Genomic DNA, 17550 nt, shown 5'->3' on the forward strand with positions numbered 1-17550 from the left:
CGCGTGCGCTAACCGATCGTTCAGTAGCCGTAGCCTATAAATGAATTGGCTTTCACGTGACTATCGACTGTCTCCTCACGTGCACGTCATGTTATGCCCGTTGTCGTTAGCCCGAATGCATAGTTTCAGTTTCAGTTTATTTCTTTAATAAGTGGATACATGCTTACATAAGCATACAGAAGGGGGTCTCAGAGCATGTAGCTGAAAGGGGACCTCCTAAGGCTAATATTAATAACCATTCCATTCATTCTATTCATTCTATTCTATTCGTTACAATAGTAATAGCAATAACAATACTAATCACTCAGGCTAATAGCAACTAGGCATTTGTCATTCACTAGGGGTATGAAGGCTGTTGCTCCAAAGGCATCCTCCGTGGCATGACTATAGTACACAGAAGCTAAGGAAGAGTAGGACACATGGCGTTACCTCTGCGTCCATAGACTACACTCGCACAGCACATCAACGCCTCCGCGACGCTGTACCCACGAGTCCAAGGGATAACCGTTAACCTTAACGGGTTCCGGCCAACCATTGCCGGATATGCCCTCACAAGAGTTTGAACTGATGTTCGGTAAGTTTTCTAAAGGAAGTTCGATAAACGGTACAACCACCAAGAATTCGCTCGAGATTTCAACAATAATTTTGTAGTGGCATCCAACGCAAATGGTGTATTGATCGAATGCAGTCACATCGAAGCACCCTACCATGCGCAGACGGGAACGCTGTGGTCGCATGATGCATCGGCTCCGTCTTTTTTCGTGTGCTGTGTCCAAATTCTTGCCTCGACTCTCGTGATTTTTGGATCACTGGTGCTGTAAGTGACCCGCTGTCGAACGACACCTCTTCAGCGGAAATCGGACCTGTCATCTTCGGTTCATCGCCGTTTATTCGAAACATCCGAGCCCCCGCGCCCCTGCCGCGCAACGCCGGCAGCGTGCGTCGGCGGTAGCAGCTGCAGCAGCCATGAGTCAGGACGGCGTCGTCGACAGCGTCGACATGACTCCGGAAGAGATCCTCGATTGGCGCGAGAAATTTATTTACTCCGACGCCAAGAAGCCTTCGCCAGCCTCGCCCAGCACCCTCAAAACTCCACCACAAGTAAGCCACATTCTGCCTCGTCCTCCACCACTTCCAGCCGCAGAGTACAAAATAATTCTTCGTGTACACGGTGGAGTCAACTGCGCCAACATACATCCAGTCTCTCTCCGCGACATCGTCATCAAGTCCACTGGTCTCTCCACGGCTGCAGCATCGCTAGATCGACTCCGGGCCAACGAGATTAACAACACAATCATCATAAGCACTCCCTGCATGGACAGGGCTGATCGTTATTTGAAGATCGCCACCCTCGCCATCATGGGCAAGAGCTACGAAGTCTCCACGCACGTGGCAGACCCTAAAAATTCGTGTAGGGGTATCATCAAGCTGCCGGCCTCCCTGGTAGAGGGGAACGTGTTGGCTAACCTTCGAGAGTCCAATCCAGCAATCAACATCCTAGCTGCTCGAAGAATGGGCTCTACAGACTCCATCCTGGTCACTTTCGAAGGCTCAAAGGTCCCCTTCTACATTGACTACCTCCGCACAGACCTCCGCTGCCGACCATATCGACAAAAAGTGGAGGCGTGTACTAAGTGCCGGCAGCTTGGCCATCGCCAAGACGTCTGCCCCAATGTGACCATATGTCTCTGCCCAAAATGCGGCATGCCAGATCCTCCTCAGGACCACAGCTGTACTCCCACTTGCATCATCTGCACCGGAACACACGAGACTGGTTCCTCAGAGTGCAAACTTCGCTACAAACCACGGACACCGCCCCCGGCACCTCCAGAATCTAAACTGCCACTTCCGGCCAGGAACGCTGTACAGGCCCCCAATCAACGCACTGGACAAGAGACGCCGCAGAGCAGCAGCCGCAAGAACGCTGGCGCATCGGCGCAGCTCCCATCATCGAAGCAAGCTTGGCCTCCGCTGACCCCACGCAGCGAGGAGACACCGCCCATCAACCATAAAAAGGTGAGCTGGGCAGGAGTAGTCTCCCACAATAGCAGCTCCTCACAATATGCTGATAGCTCTCTCATCAAATACTTACTAAATCAGAACGAAATGCTTAAAAACGAAATCAAGCAGCTCAAAGCAATGCTCCACCCCCCCATCGATATCACTGACACTCCTGTTGCTACTTCCAAACCACTCCCACAAACGCTTTCGCCCACACTCACACGTCCTCCGACAGAACGCATGGACACACTTGCATCCACTGCTACGACGGAAGCCGCAACTCCAATGCTGCCTTCATCACACACGCAGCCCCCACCCGCAAAAAGGAAGAATGCCGAAATAACAGACACCGAGAACACCGTTGAAAACGGCATATTTGTCCTCACTGACCGCATGGACGTTCTGGATAACAAACTTGTTGCCCTTGAAAATCGACTACAGAGCAAGCTTGATTCATTTATTTGTGAGGCATCTGCACAGTTTTGCCGTTTTCAAGAGCTAATCGACAGCTGGGGAAGACGCTCCGCGACGTCCCAAATTCCCGTCCTTCAAAATGACAATAATCATGAAGCCAGCCCGTAGTCTAGTCATCTGGCAGTGGAACTGCAGAGGGTTCCGCAACAAGCGCGCATCTCTAACACTATTTCTACAGAGTCTTAACGAGCTCCCTGACATTATAGCCTTGCAGGAAACACACGGGAAAGTCACGCTACCTGGATACAATACGTTTCAAGACCCTCACATAGACAAGCCCAACACTGCCATACTTGCAAGGCGACATCTTTCTGTTAAATGGGACACATTCAGCAGTACTGAAATCCCCCACGATTTCATCAAAATTCTACCTCAACGCCACACCCAACCCACCCTATGCGTGTTGAATGTTTATAGCCCTCCCAATGCTCGACACCACCGCTTTGAGAACATGCTTGCCCAGGCCAAAGCTAACGCCAATAAACAGCCACTAGTCGTAACGGGCGACTTCAATGCCCCCCATCAAATGTGGGGCCACTCCGCATCCACTCCTAAGGGAAGAGCTCTATGGCAGCACATACAAAATCAAGGTTTCACCATCTACAATGACTTCACTCTTCCTACCCGTCTAGGAAATAGCGTCAGTAGGGATACATCCCCCGACCTCACCCTTACTCACCGCATCACTCAGGCGACGTGGCAAAACCTCCAAAACAACTTGGGAAGCGACCATTACATCCTCGAACTCCGTGTAGATTTTAAGCACAGACCATTAGCCACGAAACCACTAAGGCTTACGAATTGGACGGAATTCAGAAAATCTCGCTGCAACACTAACGAAGAAACCATTACCGACATTGAGCAATGGGCGAACGCCTTGCAAGCAGATGTAGAGGCCCATACCACCACTCTCCCGCTAGACACACCCTTGGCCACAATTGACTCCAAGCTACTACACATGTGGGAAGCGAAGCAAGCTTTACTTCGGAAATGGCTAACAGCACGTTACAATCGTAAACTCCGAATCCGAATCGCCAAATTAGACTATCAGATCCAACAATATGCTATGAAATTGGCGGCGCAGCAATGGACTCAGGTTTGCGAAGGAGCGCATGGTACTCTCAGCAGCAATAAAAAGACCTGGCAACTGCTCCGGCACCTGCTCGACCCCACCACGTCTAGGACGCACAACAACCTCCAGATGAATAAACTGCTGCATGAACATGCAGCCGACCTGCCGACCATGTTCAGCAACCTGGCTTCCAAACATATGCCCCCTCCTACGCAAATACCCATGCCTGACTATGCTGGTGAACCCAATGAGGAGCTTTGCAGCCCCATCACAGAAGCGGAGGTTCGACATGCCCTCAACCAAGTGCGAACCACCACGGCACCAGGCCCAGACTCTGTGACTAATAAAACGCTTCGGAACCTCGATGAGCAATCCATAAGCAAACTCACCGAGTATTACAACCACTGTCTCGAAGTGGGAGAGATACCCCAACAATGGAAAGCAGCCAAAGTGATCTTCATTCCAAAGCCGAATAAGCCAATTCACATTGATAACTTCCGTCCAATTTCTCTTACTTCATGCATAGGGAAGATCTTGGAGCACGTAATCCACCTACGCCTCTCCAAATACATAGAACATAATCACTTGTTCCCTTCGGAAATGACTGGCTTCCGCAAATCTCTTTCTTGTCAGGATGTCATGTTAAGGCTCAAAGAAGACATTATCGAACCGAGCGATGCACGTGACACACAAGCGTTGCTCGGCCTCGACCTCAAAGGCGCCTTCAACAACGTGTCCCACTTGGCCATACTACGCGAACTTAGCAGTATAAACTGCGGGGAGCGAATCTACAGCTATATACGCAGCTTCCTCACGAAGCGCACTGCGACGCTACAATTAGGCAGCGAACAATCTGGCCAAATAAGTTTAGGAAGCACTGGCACGCCCCAAGGGGCAGTACTTTCGCCCCTCCTCTTCAATTTGGCTATGCGACCTATAGCTTTCACTCTCAAGAAGATTCCTGACCTCCGATTCACACTGTACGCGGATGATATTACGCTGTGGATGACCGGAGGTTCTGACGGGCACATCCAAGACACCCTCCAAGCCGCAATTGATCAGGTCGAGCAAGTGGGTCACGAGTTGAATCTCAGGTGCTCCCCCACCAAATCACAGCTTCTCCTTCTACGCCCCACAAGACGCTTCAGGACTTCACCCCCGAATATCCAACTCACGATTGAAGGGCACCCTATACCCCAAGTAGACAGGATAAGGGTCCTAGGATTACACCTCCAATGCAACCGAGCAAATCAGCATACCTTGCAAACACTACAAACAACGGTAGATAATACGCTCCGCCTGATAGGGAGGATCTCCAACAAACACGGAGGGCTTCGAGAGAAGGAACTAATTCAGCTAATCAAGGCTTTTGTCTTAAGCAAAATCACCTTCACACTACCGTATCTCTCACTCTCTAGGCAGGAAGAGGACACTGTGAATTGCTTGCTTCGCAAGATACACAAAGTCGCTCTTGGTGTTCCAATTAGAGCATCCACACAAAGGGTGATGGCCACCGCCACACTAAATACCCTTCAAGAATTAACCGAAGCTCATCTATCATCACAATACCACAGACTCACCACAACTGAAGCTGGGCGTGAGATCCTGAGACAACTTCATCGTGCTCCACCATTCAACGACAGCAGGCGACATCAACTTCCTCCGAACATACATGGACAATACCACATCCAGCCCCTACCCAGAAACATGCACCCCGAATTTCACGTCAAACGCCGCAAACATCGAGCCAAGGCGCTACAACGCAGCTATGGACAGGCTGAAGGAGTGTACTATGTGGACGCTGCAGCCTACACCCCTAAACATCGTTATGCTGTAGCGGTCGTAGACAACCAGGGCAACACTGTTTGTTCAGCATCAGTCAAGACCATCTCGGCGGGTGACGCGGAAGAGGCCGCCATTGCACTTGCATCGGGACTACCCGATTGCGACGTCATTATTAGTGACTCTAAGACTGCTATCCGCAACTTCAGTAGCGGCTACATTAACAACCTCGCGCACTCTCTGCTTGTAGCTCACCCACCAGAAAAAGACATCGCTCTCGTATGGGCTCCAGCACATCAAGGACTCCATGGCAACGAAATGGCTCATGCCGCTGCTCGAGGATTCACGGACCGAGTGGCCGCAAATATGGGCCTAACTCTAAAACCCAATTACTCCCAACAACACACCAATAAAGACACACTCGTCACATTCCATGAAATTTGCACACATTACAGAAACCAACGCCTATTGTATCCACCTCTCTCTGTGCCTAGAACGCGCCAAAGAGAAATACTGTGGCGACAACTACAAACTCGCACTTTTCTTACCCCGCGCACTTTGCACTTATTCTTTCCCGCCACATACCCGACACCCAAGTGTCGCTTTTGCCCTGTCCCCATAGCAGATCTCTCCCATATCATGTGGCAATGCCCCATCAAAACTCCCCCCCGCAAGCTCAAACCATTAATTAGTAGCGAGGAGCTGTGGGAGACTGCCCTGCGCAGCTCCGATCCCACCCTACAGGACCGAGTCCTGAGGTGGGCTGAGGAGGTAGCGGAGGCCTACCACGACTGGTAGACGGACTTCTACACATAATGTGGTGATGGACGCCTGCTGGGACTGGACTACTTAGACCTCCCTCTCTCCCCCCCGGCTCCTCCCCTTGCTAAAAAGGGGAATAAAGTTCATTCATTCATTCATTCATGCGCAGACGACTATCACCAGTGGCCTCAGAGCTGAAGCATCCGAGGACCAACGTCGAACGGAAAACGTGTAGGCAATAACGAGATGTCATGTTCGTGCCTTCTTCTGTTGTCTCTGCTCTTATCTGTAACAGATTAAAGCTTGAATAAGCGCTTGATCATGTTTTCGCGATAAAGCGATTGTCGTCTGCTCCCGGTGATGCGCAGGAAATGTGCGCCAGAACAGACGAAGGAGCCAGAAATGTACTGAAGACGTTTGGAGTGAAGACAGCGGAGCAGAGGTACCGGTCTTTGTGCTCGGAGGGCAAAGATAGCACTGCATGGTAACTCCCTCAGAGGGCGTATGACTGCTTTTCGCACATTCAGCAACATATCCGATAGTTCGTCACATTGGCCAAGCAGTGTAATAAACAAATAAATGTCTAGCACAGGTATAGCGTAGCGACAAATCAGTAAAATGGCAGTGTGGGCACGCCTGTTAGTACAGATGGCGTGTACCTTACAACAGGAAAATGGTAATAGGGGTGGGCCTGCAGTATAAGTAGTCTAGATAACCAAAATGTTAGTGGTAATATGGTTGCACCTGGTATATAAGTAGTCTATATCATCGGAACGGTAGTGTACCTGTATACGCGTGCATCAGCAAAGTGGTAGTTTATAAGCGTGTTGGTGAGCTGGCGTGATACGCTGGGCTGTCGCCATGCTCGTTGCGACGAAAGGCTGGTGAGGTCGACGTGGGTCAGCTGCTTCAATTCCGCAGCGCTGTAGGCTCTCTCTCTCTCTCTCTCTCTCTCTCTCTCTCTCTCTCTCTCTCTCTCTCTCTCTCTCTCTCTCTCTCTATCTATCTATCTATCTATCTATCTATCTATCTGTCTGTCTGTCTGTCTGTCTGTCTGTCTGTCTGTCTGTCTGTCTGTCTGTCTGTCTGTCTGTCTGTCTGTCTATCTATCTGTCTATCTGTCTATCTGTCTGTCTATCTGTCTATCTGTCTATCTATCTATCTATCTATCTATCTATCTATCTATCTGTCTGTCTGTCTGTCTGTCTGTCTGTCTGTCTGTCTGTCTGTCTGTCTGTCTGTCTGTCTATCTATCTATCTATCTATCTATCTATCTATCTATCTATCTATCTATCTATCTATCTATCTATAACATGCGTCAATGTAGGCGTCGTAGGGACGAATTTAATAGTGAAGCTCATGGGGTGTCACGCAGTGCTCAAGCATCCAACCGCATGCACCCCTCTCTCATTCCTAATTCCTCCTTTGTCATTGTCTGTAGTTTCGCGAACATCCGCTACAAGTGATAGCGCTTTTCTAAACTGGCTAAATAGAACTGTCAAGCTATGATCGTTCAGATACCGGGAGAATGATGACTATACTGCCATCATTCTCCCGGTGCAAGTGATTTCCAAGATTATTGTGACGTCATTTTTTTTAATTTACGCTTTAACTTGTTTTTTTTTATTTTCAAGCGATCATTTTTAGTCATCGCAAATTGAAATTTGAAGTTTAATTATTGTAGACAGTGGCGTAGCAACAGGGGGGGCCGGGGGGCCGTGGGCCCCGGGTGCACGGAGCCAGAGGGGGGGGGGGGGGGGGGGGTGTCATATACGTCTGAAGACACCCGAAAATTGTCGATATCCTCGCCTTCCTCGACTACACCTGGTGGGGGGGGGGGGGGGTGACAGAGGAGCTAAGGGCCCCGGGTGCCAGACGACTGAACTAACTGAAAGACAGACGTACAAACGCGAACGCAAGTAGAAAAGGCACAGGACAACGCAAACGTCATGCAAAATACAAGCGCGGCGCAAGCAACACGAACAGCAGGAAATCAAAACAATAGGAACAACGGCAAAGGGCAAACGCGGCGTTTTGCGTTGTCTCCTTCGTTCCTACACTCTGGGATCGTCGAGGCAGCGGCTCCGACCAAAGCCACCTAGAAAACATTTTTTGTTTCTAGGTGGCTTTGCTCCGACAGCCTGTTGTCGTAGCGTCCTTTGATTTTGGCTTATCAAGTCTCCTCTCATGAAAAGAGCGACTGTTTGGCTTTTACAGAAGCGTAATATAAAGATGCATATCAATTTAAGTTTCCTGTTCATTGTTCTATTAGCACAAATTCAAACGCGAGCAGGTAGAAAACTACTCGAATGCGTTGTTGCATTTCAAAGTTACCTGTAAGTGCATAACAGTGGCGTAATCCCGGTTTGTTTTGAAGAATGCAATGCTTGGAGCCTGGCCCTACAGCGACTATAGACGTCATACTTCTGTGTAATTACGCGAAACAGTAGCCCTGGTAAACCATTTTCTGTTCGCTCTTCGAATTAATCTGGTGGCACTTTGACGCAGGTTACAATGCGCAACACGGACCGACACAGTGAACGAAGAAAACCGGATGCTGTAGCCGCCGATGAAAAATTAGAAGCGGGTTCCCTTTTCTACTTCATCATGTCGTGCAATTGTGCTTATTTTTGTCATCATTATACGCCATCGCATACTAAGTCCAGCGCGACTCAAGCCTTCGTGAAGACTAACGGCATGATTAATGCAAGATTACTACAAGGTTATTGCGTGTCAAAGAAATTCCATTTGTTCCTTGTCCACCGTCAGCAAAGTCAACGAATGCTTATTGTATAGCCACAGTCAAGTTACCCTTCGAATGACGCGCTAAACGGGTATGCTAACTTTTCGAAGCTGCTGGTCATGACATCACGGGAACCACTTGGACGTATCGCATGTCATAGGTACCCCACAATGAGCTCGTAATGAGCTTGTGTAAGAATTGACTGTGGCACCATTATGTTAATATATTGTGTCTCTCTAGACAGCTGACCTAAACGCTCGTCGTTCATTCATTAGCGGCGTTTACGCGATTACGATATTATATAGCACACCGCTTTTCCTAGCGCGTCGTCATAATGCGATGCGCCAACGTTTACAATGCGTATCAAACATCGTGCGATGGCGTGGGAAAGGAGCTGACGCCTGTTGTTTAAAGCGAGGCTGAGTGCCTCGGCTCGACCCCCTAGTGCTTACGTTAGCCCAGACGACCGGTTCTGGGGCCCGACAAGTCCACTCGATTAGACTTTTCCGGATTCGTGTAAATGACGAATGGCTGTAAGCTACGTTGTAAATTCCAAATACAGCGTAAAAAATACACGTGAAAGCTGCACTTGGAATTTACAATGTTAGACCAACTAGTCCAGCGGACGGACCTCCTGACGTAAGCTGTACGTCGGCGTATTCAAGGTTTCGACGAAAATTCGTCTGGTCAGGTATTGAAGTGAAAAAAAAAACGTTTGCAGCCACTGACCAAGTCGAACGAAAAGAAAGACGTTTCGGAATCCGTACGGGTTCCGAAACGTACGGTTTCCCGAGGGTTGCAATGTGGGCTTGTTGATGATGCATCTTCAAGGGGAGTATGGTAGCGCGATTCAAAGACGGGACAAGAAAAGACACAAAGGGACACACACAGCGCTAACTTCCAACACTACGGTTTCCGGTACGGGTACGGGAACGTACGGGTACGGGCACGGAACCCCTACGGGTGCCGAAACGTCTTTCTTTTCGTTCGACTTGGTCAGCGGCTGCAAACGTTTTTTTCATGTCGGCGCACGAACCCTGCACCTGGTCCTTGCCGATCTCGACGGAGCGGCTTAGCACGACGTTGATGACCCGCTAGGTGCAAGGCGGGAAGGTGAGCGAGCCCGAGTAGAGGTAGTAGTTCTCGGTGCTGGCCGGCGTGAAGTAGGACATGAAGAACTTCGGCGCCGCCGAGCTCGCCTTGGGCGAGGTCTCGTTGGTGCCCGGCACGTGCAGCTCGCTTACAGCCTTCAGGAAGCCCGATAGCGCGGTGTTGTTGTTCTCCGTCTCCTGCGTGCGCAGTTGAGAGGAAAGCGCCGGCCCACTCGCACCTCCACCAGCACCTCCACCAAATTAATGTTACGTGTAGCTGGAGCAGTGGCGTAGCAACGGGGAGGTCCGGGGGGCCGTGGGCTCCGGGTGCAAGGGGCCAGTGGGAGGAGGGGGGGGATGTCATATACGTCAGAAGACACCCGGAAATTGTCGATATCCTCGCCTTCCTCGACTACACCGGGGAGGTGGGGCGGGAGGGGGGGGGGGGTGACAGAAGACCTATGGGCCCCGGGTGCCAGACGACCTAGCTACGCCACTGATTGTAGAGTTCCTTGAATAGTGCAATACGCTTCATCACTCGTCGCTACTCAACAAAATTCTTAAAAGCCATCGAACAATTCTGCCATAATTAAAAAAAAATCGGTGGCAATTAAGTATGTGAAACAAGATTATCTTCTTTACAATTGTTCATAAAATGGAGACTATGTGGACTTACATGAAGATGTGTTTAGCAATACAACAAATAGCGAATGGCAAGTAACAATGTGGGTTCCGGTTAAAACAAGCTACGAACTAGTGGGGATTAAATTCTTTATAATTTTCGGGGAGTGGGTGATGAGTTGAAGCAACTTTTGGTTAGGCTGTTCCAAGTTTTAGCTCCTTTGACTTCTAAATTGTAGACACCGTAATTAGTGTTTATCTTATGTTGCAAAAAAAGCGATAAAATGAAGTGCACTCGTTAGAGCGAGGTGAATGTCGAAGGCACACTGTCATTTATAAAAAAACGACTACTTTGCAAAGTCTCAATGCTTTTGAAGCCAAAGGGACACAAATGTTACGCGAAGTCCAGCTGAACCAATCGACTGTTCTAGCAGCTTCTGTATAGACGCTAGCGCCACTCTTAGTGATTCACATAGAACATTACCTTATGTGCTGTACTGTGTATAACGCGGAAAGGAGTGTGTTATTCCGGTCCCTCAAGAAGACAGAAGTTCCTCACAGTTCTCTTCGGGACATTGCTTTCCCGCGCGGGAACCGGTTGTGTAGGAAGGTGGTCTCTCGCCTTCTTTTAAATTACCTACAGGACACGGATTTGGCCTCCACGTTGTGAACTGAGGAGTGACCATTTGTAATTGTGAGGTCTGCGATTATGGGATTTATTTATTTGAATTGTCGCTACGGTGGAGCAATTGCCGGCAGCAACTGCAAGGCTAATCCCACCATTAGCCTACAACAACTCTAGGAAACTGTGCAATGTCTGTAGTTTCGTCAGTGCACTTCTATAGATGCTTCGCATCCGCACGCTTTGCCTCATTGTTTGAATTTCCGCCGCCTGCCGCAGGATGGAGCTACTGGCCAACCACATGCCGCAATACACAGAGCACTTTGGCTGCCAGCCATCCCAGCGGATGCACGTCAGCAGGCGCTACAAACGATGCCTGTTTTGGAGGCGCTGATTTTTTTTTTCTTTTCGATCAATTCGTTAATTTAGAAACTTGGGCCTTTAATGAGAACGGTTTACATGGGGAAATCTATTCTTTAACCTGTTGCCGCTGCCACGCACTCCATTTAGCGGTGCTTTTCTTATTGCAATATTAATGAAGTAAATTAACTTTATTTTTCAAACTGTAGACATCGTGCAAGTTGTAATGCAGGCTTTTTGCGGGGATGGCTTTCGACGGAAGCGTACTCCGACGAGTTCTGTTTCTCTCTTTCTTTCTTTTTTGTTAGCAGGTTATACCCTGCGGCATGTGTGTTACTATCTAAATAAAATCATGAAAGCCTTCGTGGTGTATAAATTGCTGTAGTGCTTCAGCAACACTTGTCGTCCGTCAGCAAACGCTTATAGCTTTCCGTCTGACCTGCCCCTATTGCTTGGCAGCTCTTACACCCGCCTCCATTCAACGCTCCATCTCCACTCAACGATGACGATGATGTTTATTTGCATGCCCTGTGGAACGTGACGGGGACAAATCGACATCTAGTCTGCTTGATTTATTCAGGTTTTATTACATCTATCGCCACATGCCCTAATTTTGCCTATCTGATCTTTATCCTAACTTTCGTATTTAAGACCTACATCACTACATTGTACCATTACCTACGCTTGCAGTGATTCCGGTCACATCCGTTTCTTCCCTGCTTTTCTTTTTCCCAACCCTACTCTAATTTGCTCGTCTCAACTGCTGACCAGTTAATCCTACTGTCTTTGAATCCCAACGCTCCTGGAAAGTGGACACTCACTACGGTTCTCGCTGGGTGAATATTTTGGCATTCCGTTACGATATGCCGAGGCGTTTACGGGCTTTCTTTTTTTTAAGTGAAAGCGTTGAGTGGCTCAAGGACCGATAAATGCGATGTGCGGCGTTATGGCACCAAAATTGAACGGAGTCGAGCACACAACCATTGGTGTTAAGGCGAAGTTAAGGCACAGTTAATTGAGGCACTCGCACCCAAGACCATTGGTGCTAATTAAGGAAAAGTTGACACTCGAACTCATGACCTTTAGTGGGACCAAAACTCAATGGCACCAAAATTGATGGTACCACCATTGATATGGCCGAACCCACGACCATGGGTGGTTGTAGAACCCGTGACGTTTAACTTTGATGTTAAATAAGTCGAAGTTAATTAAGACATGGTTAATTAAGATCTGGTTAACTAAGGCACTCAAACCTATCACTTTTGGTGAGAGAAAAGTAATAGGAAGTAACGACGTGTTCGAATGAGAATGTCAAGTAATTTAATGTCTCGAGTTGGCGCAGGCTTTCGCCTTTATCCTCTTTAGCGTATGCTGACCGTCAACATTTCCTTCTTTTTTCACTTCTTTTTAATTTTCTCTTTTTTTTATTTCCTTTCAACTTTTTCCTTTCTTTAATACCCGCCGTGGTTGCTCAGTGGCTATGGTGTTGGGCTGCTGAGCACGAGGTCGCGGGATCGAATCCCGGCCACGGCGGCCGCATTTCGATGGGAGCGAAAACACCCGTGTACTTTGCTTTAGGCGCACGTTAAAAGAACCGCAGGTGGTCGAAATTTCCGGAGTCCCCCACTACGGAGTGCCTCATAATCAGGAAGTGGTTTTGGCACGTAAAACCCCATAATTTAACCCTTTTTTTTCTTAAGCACGCGCATGACTCATCCTCTGGCGCATATTTCCTTGGGTGAGTTTCTGTCCTCCGGCAGCCAATTCGGGCCTAATAGCAAGGCACTGCGTTTTGCCTTATCACACTTATTTTCCCTACATATTTATTTCTCGCTGTTTTTGTAAATCTCCATGGTCTTCTTTGTTTCCATCGTTTGCATCCGATTCACCGTACGTCTCTGTCCCATTCACTTTCCCATTGTGACTACCGGTTGCCTGTTTACACTTTCAAAAGCCCTGTACTTGGTTGCCAACTTTCTTGACCTCTTCTGCCATGGCGTGTCAACGCTTAGAGGAAGCTTTAGCTCGGGTCATCATCATCATCATCAGCCTGGTGGCGCCCACTGCAGGGCAAAGCCCTCTCCCATACTTCTCCAACTACCCCGGTCATGTACTAATTGTGGCCATGTTGTCCCTGCAAATTTCTTAATGCCATCCGCCCACCCAACTTTTTGCCGCCCCTAGCTGCTACGCTTCCCTTCCCTAGGAATCCAGTCCGTAAACCTTAATGATAATCGGTTATCTTCCCTCCTCATTACATATCCTGCCCATGCCCATTTGCTCCTATGTAAATACATGTAAAAGGAGAAATCCTTTTTCTCCGCAAACACTGCACCAAATTTGACGAGGTTTGTTGCATTTAGAAGGAAAACTTCAAATCTAGTGACTGCCGGTTTCGAATTTTTCATTTAGGTCGTCAGTATTTTTATTAAAAATTGCCAAAAATCAAAAATTTTCAGAAAACGAACCTATCAAGTTTACAACTCTAACTCAGCTAGGAAAAACTGTACCACAGTTCTGCGAATTGCATCTGATAGTACATCTATAGCGGACAAAATTGATATGTTACACATGAATCTCAAAAAATTTAGTAATGTGTGAATACAAGTTTTGCAGAACCTTGTGCACAACGTAAAAAATTACGTGAATGTAAAATGACAATAATTTTGTCCGCTTTCAATTATCTAATGGATGCCGTTTACAGAACCGCGATATCTCTTCTTGATGCAGAGCTGTGAATTTGTAAACTTCGTGCTTCTACTTTTTAAAACGGTCGAATATTTGAAAATGTTTTTAACAACATTCAAGCCCTAAATCGAAATTCCGCTTCGAACAGTCACTAGAATTTAACTTTCTCTCTAAAATGCGACAAATTTCATTAAAATCGGTCCAGGGGTTATTTCAGAAAAGCGTTTTTGCGTTTTACGTGTATTTGAATAAGCCATGTCGGAGTTGGGCCCGAGCTAAAGCTTCCTCTCAACGCATTTGTGCACTTTAGCCGGATATTTCATTTCATCCATTTTCCTTAGTCTTTCTTTAAAACTAACCTTGCTCTGCCCTTCTCTTACTTCAAAAGAAACCCAACCCATGTTACCTTGCACTGCCTCATAGGTATTTATACCGTGAACCCCCAAATCTAGTCGGCCCATCGCTGTCTAGCCACCATACCACCGCACTCTGGTTAATCTCCAACTCCGAGTGAGTGAGTGAGTGAGTGAGTGAGTGAGTGAGTGAGTGAGTGAGTGAGTGAGTGAGTGAGTGAGTGAGTGAGTGAGTGAGTGAGTGAGTGAGTGAGTGAGTGAGTGAGTGAGTGAGTGAGTGAGTGAGTGAGTGAGTGAGTGAGTGAGTGAGTGAGTGAGTGAGTGAGTGAGTGAGTGAGTGAGTGAGTGAGTGAGTGAGTGAGTGAGTGAGTGAGTGAGTGAGTGAGTGAGTGAGTGAGTGAGTGAGTGAGTGAGTGAGTGAGTGAGTGAGTGAGTGAGTGAGTGAGTGAGTGAGTGAGTGAGTGAGTGAGTGAGTGAGTGAGTGAGTGAGTGAGTGAGTGAGTGAGTGAGTGAGTGAGTGAGTGAGTGAGTGAGTGAGTGAGTGAAAAACATTATTAGCTCTAGATTCGCTGGTCTTCTGCGGTCTTCAGATGGAATCGTCCATCTTCCAGCACAACGGTCGGTTGCCCTTAGTCCAGGGCTCCGCTAGATGCTGCTGCCAGTTGTGCTCGCCGAATCAGACCTTCTTGGTCGACCTGGCGATCGCTGGAGAGCACTCCCTCCCATTGCTCCGCACTCGGGTTTGGTATAACGGGTACCACGTCTATCTTCTGGCATGCCCACGTTATGTGGTACAGCGTGGGTGTTTCGTGGCACCAGGGGCATTTGTCATTGTATTGTGTGGGATAAATTTTGTTGAGTACGTTTAGGTTCGGGTACGAGCCCGTTTGTAGCTGCCTCCACGCGACAGAGTCCTCTCTGCTAAGGGAGTTGTGCGGTGGTGGATACCGCTTTCTGCAGCCCTTGTAGTAATCTAGTATCGCCGAATAGTCTTGGGGTACAGGTTCGGTCTCCTCGAGGTCGCCTACGTTGGATGCTCGGTAATAAGTATACCCTCGAGCTATCCTGTCCGCCTCTTGGTTCCCTGCCACTCCCGTGTGTCCCGTGTCCCGGCGCCCATACTATCGTATGCCTAATTCGTTCTTCTTTTGTTTGTCCTGCTGTTATGTGGTCTCCGGAGCGGAGTATGCGGAGCGCTCCGTGCCCTGTTCTGCCGCGTAGGTAGTTGCGGCACGCTGTTTGCGAGTCTGTAATGATTGTTAGAGACCGTTTAGACCGATATCCCTCCGCTGCCGCTAGAGCGACGGCCGCTTCTTCAGCCTCGACTATCGTACAGCCTTGTAGTGATGCGCTGGTGATTTCGCGTAGGTTCGAATCAATCACCGTTGCTACCGCGTTGCTGTTGCTCTGCCCAGCTGCTCTGGCGTATGTGGCTGCGTCCACGTATACCGTCGTTTCTTGGGGTGCTAGTGTCTTTTGTAGGTATTCAGCCCTCGCTTCTCTGCGTGCTTTGTGGAGGTTGGGATCCATGTTCCGGGGTATGGGCGCTACTTTTAGTCTGTGGCGATACTCGTCCGGAATTGTTTCGGTCCTCTGTATCGCTTGAAGTTGATCGGCGCAGCCTAGTTTCTTCAGGTCCGACAAGATTTCCGATTTGTAGCACAGAATTGCGAGACGCACCAGTGTGTCCATGGCGTTTAAGGGCCTACGACCTTCATGTAACGCAAAAAAAAAAGAATAATGATCAGAGGAGGCATCCAAATCCACGCTCTAGTGGTGGCACCCTCTAAATCAACGTATGCCGATCTTGAAGGCTACGCTATTGCTGGTTGCATGCGGCGCAGGCAAGAAGTGGTGTCCAAACTCGACGTCTCTGGCGTGCTTTCGAGTCCCAAAAATCTCTTTCGCCGAATTTAACCACCAAAAGCATAACCTTTAAGATCCGCATTCTAAATTCGGAGGGCGCCACACTGCGAGTCCAAAAAGTGTGACAATACTCGCCGTAGACAGCTAAGTAGATGGCTAAGCGGACAGCGGCCATCTTAAGTCTCATTCCAATTCTCACGAAGACGTCGAAGCAGACAGCTTCGCAAAGACAGTATCGAAGTCAAGAACGATGCAGGCTAGTTTCCCATCCAAACAAAATGGCGGCTGAGCAGGACTCTTGGAAAGACGACAGGAAGGACGTCTGCGCACAAGTAAACGTAGACCCGCTATCCTACGCCCTTAATGTCAACTATCTCGTGTTTTTCATGGATTTTCAGGCGTAAAGACTTAGAAATACAGAACTAACATGCGCTTTTCTCAACTTTTTCTTGTGGCAGCGAGGTAGTGTCATATCGCAGAAGCGTCTCCCGTACGTCTTCCAGGTACCATAGCGTTTTCCAGACGGCTAAAAACACGTTTCATTACATGGTCGCGAAGCTGTCTACGAAGATTGTCTCAACTTTTTCTTATCACCGCAAGGTGACGCCACGTCGCAGAAGCGTCTTCCATGCGTCTTCCAGACTGTTCGAAACGCGTTCCATTCAAGGAGGTTAACCGGTGCTTGACCCTCCTTCACCTGAAGTAGAGCCTTGTCGGGTAATGTCCGCCTACAGATTAAGTGACTTGGCTCCGTGACTGTAATGCTAGGCTAATTAGGAAATAAAAGCTGGTCGTTCCCAACGAAAATAGTAGTTACTTCTGAAAATTGACGTTATCCCTAATACAATATGCCAGGATATTCAGATTTCACACTAAAACCGTTAATACAGGTATACACGCAAATAATTATCTGTCTGGTAAAGGAAGCCGTGATTAACCAAGGAGGTCGATTATCACGAGGGAAGTGTGCGAAAAGCGCCTCTTTATCGTTTTATCGTTTATTTATACTTTTAGCGTGCCGCTCCAGTGCGGCTTCAACTTTGGGACATAGTTTCCACTTCAGCAGTTTTTCTTTAACCTCCTTGCTTCCATTACGTGGCCTCGAAGCTGCCTTG

General features: G+C 48.4%; 1 protein-coding gene across 15 annotated transcripts in view; it reads left to right on the forward strand.

Annotated features, from left to right (window-relative positions):
* The window catches only part of LOC139049040 (endothelin-converting enzyme 1-like), a 70712-nt gene extending 58976 nt beyond the window's left edge, over positions 1-11736 (forward strand). For 9 of the 15 annotated variants that reach the window (XM_070524128.1, XM_070524136.1, XM_070524132.1 and 6 more), the window contains one exon: positions 11448-11736. In XM_070524128.1, the coding sequence (XP_070380229.1) occupies positions 11448-11704 (257 nt within the window). In that variant the 3' untranslated portion in view covers positions 11705-11736. Of the gene's footprint in view, positions 1-6459; positions 6534-11447 lie in introns of all 15 variants that reach the window. The other 6 variants (XM_070524135.1, XM_070524129.1, XM_070524134.1 and 3 more) reach the window with 2 other exon arrangements.
* Positions 11737-17550: the final 5814 nt, after the last annotated feature.

Source organism: Dermacentor albipictus, chromosome 8 (genome assembly GCF_038994185.2).
Source record: "Dermacentor albipictus isolate Rhodes 1998 colony chromosome 8, USDA_Dalb.pri_finalv2, whole genome shotgun sequence".
NCBI classification, from domain to species: domain Eukaryota; kingdom Metazoa; phylum Arthropoda; class Arachnida; order Ixodida; family Ixodidae; genus Dermacentor; species Dermacentor albipictus.